Raw genomic sequence first — 9699 nt, 5'->3', positions numbered from 1 at the left:
TCTCTCTCTCTATGCACTGCGTACAAACCAGACAGATACTGTCTGTAGTGGGCGTAGTGTAGCCTACTCTCGGCGAGGTGAGTAGGCCTTCACTATTAAGGAAGTTGTCTCAAAAAATGAAAGCTGAGCAGGCAAGAACTGACAGACTCACTATAGCGCCCCTGGTGAATGTAGGGGAGTGGGTCCCAGACTTATTGGGTCTCCAAGGCAGGCCCAGAGGGTCCGCAGTAAAATGATGAGTTCAATTTCACTGTTACTTTATTCATTACCAGAAAGCACAATGAGGGACTATGTGGAGGGATGACTATTTTGACCAGAGGCTTCATGCTCCACTGTTATCTCCCCTCCTGCAGACAGACAGCTCATATGGGGTCAAATCTAGTTTTCACCAATGTGGTCTAAGGGGGTCTTTGGCAAGAGAAAATCCCACTATATCAGGGTGGAACGTTTAATACGTCCATGGGGTGGAGGCAGGGCTACTCTGGAGGCAGGATGAGTTCAACCTAAATGGGAGGAACAACTACAGTTTTTTTGGTGTTAGTTAACTGGCAAACCTGAATGGTAAAGAGGGAACTGTGGTCACAATATAAATAAAAAATATAAATATAAATGGCAATGACTTCTTTTATTCACTCATTCATGACCATGGCATTCATAACAGTCATGGATGGTCAGCAGGCTAGCTAAAGCTTACCTAGATAGCTACAGCCTACAGCTACTATGGCTACTTTGAATTTGAAAGGTCAACTACGCTAACTAGCTAACCTAGATAATTTAGTATGGCTAGATGCATGAAGTTTTCACTTGTTTTGTTCTTAGTTTGGGTGTCAGATAGGGAGAGAGGTAACCGTGCCACATGAGCTAGATTTGAATTTGTCCAGTCAACCAATACAACACCTGACAGGCCAGGTAGGCCTTCAACACGTGAAGAAAGAATTTTACTTGATTAACTGGTGCTGACAAGACAGTTACACAAAACAGGATTGACATTTGGCATGACTCTCACACACACACAAAACCACAAACTATGTATTTATTTGATAATATGCAGCTTTTCACCTCGTGTGGAAGTGTATTAATAGTCCCGCCCCCCTCCTCCTCAATTGGTCATGTTCACACTCCAATGCTTGTCAGTCATGTTGATCAACTGGCTGCTTTGAAACGCCATCCAGCCTGAGGGCATCTGCCCTGTTAAAACAGGGCAGATGCCCTCAGGCATGCCGGCATATGTCTGGCAGTGGGGCTCGGAGGTAGACCTACATGCTTCTCACTCACTCGGTGCATTTTACTGCAGAGATCTGCGCAGACAGGCTGGCACTGTCAACTAGTTGCATCATAAACATGACAGTTGTTCATTTTGGTAAAACAGGAACTGCCATGCTGAGCAGCCCGTCTGATCAGCTCAAAGACAGACATTTCATGACATAGTGTGGCAGCTCTTCTGTTGGCACTGTTGTTGAACTCATCAGTGGTCAGACAGGTTCTGACCCTCTGACCCCTCACTCCCTCAGGTTTTGTTTCTCAGTTCTTACAAACTGTATTATAATAAATGAGCCTACTAAATAAGACATGGCTACTTAACCATATTGTTGTCATTAGAAGTCATTAGAAATGAGAGGGAGACAAGTACAGGTTGTGGCTTTGAATATGGCAGACGCAGGGATATTATACTAACATAAATATCAGATAATAATAATCAATAATTAGTGTCATCTAAATTTATTGGTAAATCATATCAAACCACAGTGTGTGTAAATACATACTTAATCGCAAGTTCATTTGTTTTTCTGTGAGGTAACAAATTAGGGCGCTAAAACGGCGCTAAGCACATTTCAAGTTGACAGCTAGCAGTCAGTCAGCAGCGCACAGACCAAGGCACAGAATACTGCTCCATAAAGAAAGGGGCGTTCACTCTCTTCTCTCCCCTTCTTCTTCTTCTTCTCTCCTCCTTTCTGTGTGCATTCACTCAGTCCCTTGTTGCATAGAAGAGTCCCCACCGTTGGTCTCCAGTGTTGCAGCGCTGCAGTTTGTCGCTCCATCCGTTCACGATGGCAAGGTAGTCCTCTTCAGAGAATTCCTGCACAGGATGGAGGGAGGTGTGATGAGCAGTCACCCAAAGTAGTAAATAAAAAAGTAGTTTTTTATTTGTTTGTCTTTTTGGTTCATAAATGGTGCAAGATGTTCTGGTGTGCTGATGTGTGCCTTTGTGTGCTGTCAGTTGGGTGGAGCGTACATGTACTGTAGGTTTGCATGCATGAAAATCAGTATAGGCTCCGGATTTATGCTTGACCTATAATGTCCTATCTATGTTTTTTTGTGTGTGTGTGTGTGTGTGTGTGTGTGTGTGTGCGTGCACGTGTGCGTTCGTACCTGGATGAACTCATGCTTGATGGCCTCTGCTCTCTGTAGCTCTGTCTTAATCACCTGGATGAACTGGGCTGTCCGGTCTTCTGCTCGCACATTGCAGAAACCAGCCTGCTCAATGAACTGCAGGAAGACAGACAGAAGAGTTGGAAGTAGAGTGGGAGTGGTGGACAGTTGGCTAGTACTATATGACTAGTGCGTCTAATCGTGTACACGGTAGGCTATATACTTTTTGCAAGAGAATTCATCAAAGGAATACTGTGACTTTTTGGGAATTTGGCCCATTGGTCACCTTACCCAATATGTGACAAGAGGATTGCCACCAAAATCATCTCTGTGTCTCTGGTAGATAGCTCAGTTCAGCGTGCATGCTAACGATTTAGCATAGAGTATGTTATTCAAATATTTTTATTGATTTTCTGGAACGGCGTTCCGGCACCTTCGATTAATAAGTAAATAAATCTGATTGGCAGTTTCATACATAATAATGTCAAGCGAGTTCACGGGGCTGCCAACTCTCACGCATTGACCGTGAGACTCACGCAATTGACATTTTTCACACGCTCTCATGCCACAAGTCCATTTTCTCACGCAGTGAAAAACAAATTCATAAACGTCGCGGCGTGAAGACAGAGCAGCACCGTGCAGCAGCGAGTTATTCAGACCATCTGAATAGCGAGAAATATACCGTACACAAATGTATTATATTGTAATTTATTCCCATGCATGCTGCTCAGAGTAATCTCAGTCGGCGGCTCTTCAGCGTCTCTCCCTCTCCTCTCGCGCTGTGCGCACGCAGGCAGGAGTGAGAGTGAGTTGCTATGGTTACGGGGACACTCTGTGTCTCTGTCGCTCTGAAACTTTCTCGCGATTCCAATAGTAGGTTTTTAGGTTAGTATGCCTATGCAAAATCATGAATGTAAGCACCTCAAAGCTGATATCTAGTAATATAACGTAATTTTAATTTAATATATTACAGGGTTGCTGTTTCTTGACTTAATCCAAGAGGTTAGGTGGTGTAGAAATGCAGGAAATTTGTTTTTAAGAGTAACTAAACCTCAAAAACACTTTTTTCAGCTGAAAACTGCTGTATTTGGGTATTTAGTAGTGTTGTTGATGGATTCAGGTCCAAATTCTAACCCTAACCCTCTACTGGTTGAAACCCGGCTATTACAATTGAATTTAGCTATTGGCTGTTGCTATTGGCTATTTTTTTCTGCCAGATTTTTGTTTTCAGAAGTTACGAATATACAGGCCATGGAATAAAAATCACTTTGAATTACCAAAATGTTTACCTTCATACTTTGGATAATGCTAATCGCTTACGATTACGTACTAAGCGTTATCATGCGCACTGGACAGAACTATCTACTGGAGACACAGAGATGATTTTGGTGCCAATCCTCACATCACCTATTGGTGAGGTGACTAATGGCCCAAACTCCCAAAAAGTCGGTGTAGTCCTTTAATGGTACACTACATAATTAGAGTATATGTTTACCTTGCCATACTGTGGTGGTGTATAGAGGATGTAGCCTCTCTGTTTGACGTAGGCCTGAAACTGAGGTGTCCAGGGCTGCTCCCCACAGCAGTAGTCACTGATCAGCAGCCGGCCTCCCGGCTTCAACCAGGACTGGGCACAAAGGGTAAAGAGAATTAAATAATCAATAAGTCATTAAGGTTAGACCTGATCAAGCATAAAGTGGTGTAAAAGACACCAATGTTCCCTAGTTAATGTTCCATCAACCCTGATTAGTGCTAAAAACCTGCACATGACATGCTAAATGTACGCTTCCATATAATGAAGGTTTCTATATTAAGTGATTGTGAGCCAGATTTCCACTTCACACTACACTCAACGTTGAAGAAAAGTTTTGAATTTAATTAAATGAAAATTTTGAGCCTATATCCCTCTGAGTAAGGTATGAGAAGGCGCTCACATGGAAGCGTGTGAAGAGGGCCAGTTTGTCGTCGATGTGCAGGATGGTGTCTCTGCTGTAGATCACATCAAAGGAACCCTCTGGGAACGAGCGCTTGGTGGCATCGGCCACCTCAAAGTGGACCTGAGGCAGGGAAAAGGTTGTTACTGATTATTCTTTTTCTTAAACCATTTCTCCTTAATGAGACAGTAAAGGGCGAAGAGGACACAGAGCAGTGGAGACACAGGAGAGAGGCTTTTGGTGGGATCAGTCTTAGGTCAGCAGGAGCACTTGTGGTTCCAGAGGCAGGGATTTTAACTACGGTACAACTTCTGGTGTTGACTGTAATGCAATATATGATAAGCATACAACTAAGCAAAGAAGAACCTCTTTTGTCTTCAGATCAAGCAGAATAATATCTTAATGCCGCCATCCAGAATTTCTTTGTTGAGTATGACTTGGCAATATGACAAGATGATGATTGCATCATATTGTATCTGAAAACCAAGACTGACATTATGCCAAAGTGTATATCCCAAAGCAATGCAGGCCTTAATAAGCCATTTACAGTTTTGAGGAACATTTAAACATTTGCCATCAAAGTTCATTCAATTAATATGAGAGTGAAAAAATGTCCTCAATCTTGTGCTTTGGCTCTCTGTGGTGTTGCTAATCTTTGGTTTATGTTTCAGTTATGCATTGGGCGTTTAACTGAACGTCCACTTCACCGATCAGACTTACCAATGGCAGCTTCTCAGTGATCGCCCTCTCCATGGCAATGTCCACCATGTTTTCCGACAGGTCCAAGCCAAGCACCTCCACTCCAAATGTCTGAAAAGTAACCATCATATCACCCTCACAGTCATAGTCATCATTGTAATCCTCATCATTGTTATAATTATCAGCAACATCCTTCTATCACCATCGCAGTCATCAAAGCACACCCTCATTATGCCAGTTTCCTTGGCTCTTACCTTTGCCATGTAGAAGTTTCCTCCACCGATGCCACAGCCGATGTCGAGGACCTTCTGACCAGGCTTCAAGTTCAGGAGGTCCACAAACACCTGTTAGCACAAACAACAAACAGGTGCATTCTTTAACCTACTCAAAGCCCTGGGAAACAGACCCACCTTGTTGTGTCTTGAAGAGTTCAGCCCTTCCATCTTTGGGTAAATAAGAATTAGGATTAAGACTGAGATGGCAGACCTCCTCATCCCCTTAATGTCAGTGTTAATTACTCTATAATGACAGAATTACACTGGCACAGAATTACACTAGCAATACTTTGTATGTACCATCCTGGGGAAAAATGGTGCAAGGGTCATGGAAATTTCTCTTAACTGAGTAAAAAATATTTCCTGCTGTTGCTTACAATATCAAATTCAGTCGCACCAGTGATTTGTTTGTTAAGCAAATAGACTTCATTCCTGAAGAGGGTTGTGAAAGCAGGAGTTAAAAGCTTCTATTTTACATTGGGACTGAAAAGTTAAAGCTGGGTGGTTTTAATTTTTGCTATCACAACAGAGACCCTCTTTGGTTTTTAACATGTTCTTGTTGTACCCAGTCCAAAGAGCACCTGTTGATTCCTTTCTGCCTTGGACATTTCTGGTACCAAGTAGAACCCCCAGATCTTTGGCCTTTTCTCGACTTGATTCCTACCTTGGTAGTGCTGGGCCCTCCTGTGCTGACGTATCCGGCGCCGAACATCTTCTCGTAGCGCAGGATCCCGCGGCGGGTGTACTGCTGGTTGTCCAGGAACTGCTGGAACGTGGTGAAGCCGCCCTGGGTGGTCGAGGAGCGGGGAACCTTCTCCAGCAGCCAGCAGATCTGATTCTGGTTGTTCTTCATCTGGAGGAGGAGGAGGAGGAGGTGGGAGAGGATGGAGACAGGAGGAAGAATTGCATTTTCTATGTCTTATTTGACATTTTTTGAATACATAAGTAACTATACCTTAACATAGGTCTGAACTTTCTTAGTCAGCACAATGTCGAATCCAAACTTCTTCGCGCCCTCTGGCTCCTCCCACTGTGCTGATGTCATCAGGTGGCTGTATTGCGCCTGTGTGCGGTAGTGGGTGGGGTTGAAGTCCCTCTTACAATCTCCTGAGTAGAGAGTTATGTGTTAAAAACGATGCTTCTCCTTATTGCGTTTAAACATGATGAGAATAACATACTGGGTACCAGTGCTTAACACTGAGAATGAGAGCAAAACTGATCTAAACGGATAGGAGGCTGTACAAAAGTGATGGAAAAACTGATACACTGCAAAACCTATCCATCTTCACAAAACATTTAGTCTAGTAAGTGTCCTGGTAGATCACCTGATGTGTTCCATCATTTCCAGCATTTATTCTGTGTATACGTTTCATTAATTGATAAGATGAAATGGGACTGTGACAGTGTTATGGGAGTCTCAGTACCTGACTGGTGGTTGCAGGACTCCCTGAAGAAGAGGAAGCCCCCAGGCGCCAGCCAGCTCAGCATCTTCTCTGTCACGGACTTCAGCTCCTCCTCACTCAGGTACATCAGCAGCCAGTTGGAGAAGATCATGTCAAAGCTGAGGAGAACATTTAAGGCAAACATGAATACACAAGTTATGGCTGAACGTGATCTTATATGAGGAATACATTTTTAGCTTTTGTTTTTGTTATTTTTTGCCTTCACCAGGCACTTGTCATATTGTGGTCTTTTTACTTACATTTGCTTTATTTACATATGCCTACATTTGATTTTACATTGTAAGCCAAGGCCAGCTGTGGCCCTTGGTCTCAGTGAGAAAGAAGAAACGCTAAGTCTCTTGAGTGTAAAATCTTTTCCCCACAGTGTGACGTGTTTGGTGAAGAAAAACAACCAAGTTAAATCCAAAATGTTAAGGTATCCCTTCAACTTATAGTGCACCATAATATATCAAGTCATAATTGTGAAGGATGTTTTTAACTTTGAGGACGTACTGTGAAAGGATTGTGTATTGTCTGCAATATGCTCATGTTGTGGGTACCAACTTTGAGCTCGGGGCCTCAAAGGTGTTCTGGGTTGCTGTAAGACTCCCATATAGTATGAGCCAGTAGTAAATAATAACTACACTTTCTTTGGGCCTTCTGTTTCTGAAGCATGCAGCAGCTTGATGTGCAAGTGAAAGATGCGCGAAAGCAATACAGCTCTCAAGATAAAAAACATGCTGGAAAGACATTAAAGTTATCATAAGAAAATACACAACCTGTTTTTGGGGAAGTCCAGCTTCGTGACGTCGGCTTGGACGAAGGCGCTGTTGCTATGGTGACCGTTGTCCTGTCTGTTCTTCTCCACAAAGCTTTCCATGAAGTCCACGGCCGTCACGTGGTCGGCCTGGGTCAGCAGGTGGCTGGTGTAGCGACTGGAGAGACACAGGGCAGTGTTTAGTGTGTGTGTGTGTACATGTGTATGTGTGTGTGGGGGAGTACACTGACATGCCTACACACAGATGCACCCTGTCCTATGATACTATACTGTGACTCTCACTCAACACATCCAAAACAAAAGCCATGTGGTTTCACCGGAAGGGCACTCCCTCTCCGTCTCCACTAATCATCTCTACCTGCGAGGGAGCTATCCTGGACCATGTCTCTGCCTACAAATACCTCGGCATCTGGTTAGACTCCACGCTATGCTTCTCACACCACATTTCTCAACTACAGGCTAAGGTCCGGGCTAAACTCGGTTTCCTTTATAGACATCGTCTCGCCTTCACTTCCTCTGCTAAACAGACTCTCATTAAATTGACAATACTCCCTACACTCGATTTCGGTGACACCATCTATCGCACTGCTTGTAAAGGCACTCTTGCTAAACTGGACACACTCTATCATTCTGCTATCCGTTTTGCCACTAACGCCCCTTACAATACCCACCACTGTAGTCTTTACTCCCTGGTAAACTGGCCATCACTTCACACCCGCCGTCAGATCCACTGGCTCACTCTCATTTACAAGACCCTTCTTCAACGTACACCCCCCTACCTGTCTTGCTTGCTGCACCGACTTCCTGTCACATACAACACTCGGTCCTCTCATCTCATTCTGTTAACAACTCCTAAAACCAGATCTACATCCGGCCTTGCATCTTTCCAGTCAGCTGCTGTCTCTGACTGGAATGCATTACAAAAACACCTTAAACTGGATAACTTCATCTCCATCCCGGCCTTCAAAGACGCCATCTCACACCTTTTTACAGATTCTTGCAGCTGCTTCCCTATTTAACTACTCAACTATCTAACCCTTTTCTTCAGTTTCTGCTTGTTGAACGCCCATACCTACCGCCGTTGGCCTAGGCCACTTTCTGTGACACACTGCTCGCTAATGAATCCTGTAATATCTGTAACAGACATTTACTCTCTTTTATGCTTGTAATAATCTTGTCTTCTATGCTTGAATATCCTTGTTATTAACTTTTATGCCTTGTTTCTGCTAAACGTTTGTATTGTTGTGTATATTTGCTATTGTCTTTTAACCTATCTTTTCTCCCTCACAGCCCCCCCCCCCCCATCAAGAAGCTTATGCCTCTTGTCAGGCCATCATTGTAAATAAGAACATGTTCTTAATTGATTTCGCCTGGTTAAATAAAGGTTAAATAAGTGACACACACAGACTCAGACAGATACAGGCTCAGACTCACACACAATCTCACACACACATCACAAACATGGCCATGAACTTGCACTCACGTCATATACATGTGTTTGTAAGGTTCACCAAGGACATATTATCAGAGGATATATGGTCCCATACTCTGTCCTCTCTCACACACACACATACACACACACACACCCACTCCCCATTTGCTCAGACAGACTAACACACAGGCACACTGACCCGATCCCGGCCCCCAGCTCCAGCACCCTCTGCCCGGCCAGGCTGGGCAGCAGAGAGAGGATCTCGGGCAGCTCCTGCTTGGTCAGCTCCCTGGCGTGGGAGTCCAGCATCATCTCCTCCACTGTGGCCTGCTTGGAGTGCTCCTTCCAGAACTCTGTCATGGTGCTGCGGACTGTCGGGATGTTCACATTAGCCAAGCAGGGAAGAGACTGTGTATATATAATGCTACACATACACTACCAGTCAAAGGTTTGGACACATTAAAACTATGAAATAACACAAATGGAATTATGCAGTGACCAAAAAAGTGTTAAACAAATCCAAACTATAATTTATATACTTATATATACTATATATACTTATATTTTAGATTCTTTAAAGTAGCCGCCCTTTGCCTTGATGGAAAGGCAAAGGCTTTGGAATGAGATTCATATAGGATCAACTTCACTATTTATATTTGTCTAAGAAACAAATTTCAAGCATTTAAGCATAAGCCTTTAGATCAAAATGGCTTTAAGATAATGAAATACACAATACATTCAATCTGGTGTGTCCAATCTTGGTAGTGTA

General features: G+C 43.5%; 1 protein-coding gene across 1 annotated transcript; it reads right to left on the bottom strand.

The window, feature by feature from the left end:
* Window positions 1-1773: 1773 nt before the first annotated feature.
* On the bottom strand, window positions 1774-9290 carry pmt (phosphoethanolamine methyltransferase). The gene is made up of 11 exons (XM_071515164.1): window positions 9130-9290; window positions 7500-7655; window positions 6703-6839; window positions 6234-6385; window positions 5943-6131; window positions 5258-5347; window positions 5025-5114; window positions 4305-4427; window positions 3866-3997; window positions 2371-2487; window positions 1774-2077 (listed from the first exon to the last, which is right to left on the bottom strand). The coding sequence occupies exons 1-11, from the start codon at window positions 9288-9290 to the stop codon at window positions 1967-1969; spliced, it is 1458 nt and encodes a 485-aa protein (XP_071371265.1). The 3' UTR covers window positions 1774-1966.
* Between the last annotated feature and the right edge of the window lie 409 nt (window positions 9291-9699).

This window comes from Centroberyx affinis, unplaced genomic scaffold (assembly GCF_046629955.1).
Source record: "Centroberyx affinis isolate AG114_WGS23_722 - 3 ecotype Tasmania unplaced genomic scaffold, CSIRO-AGI_Caff_v1 ptg000318l_1, whole genome shotgun sequence".
NCBI classification, from domain to species: Eukaryota; Metazoa; Chordata; class Actinopteri; order Beryciformes; family Berycidae; genus Centroberyx; species Centroberyx affinis.
This window is presented reverse-complemented; position numbering and strand designations above follow the sequence as displayed.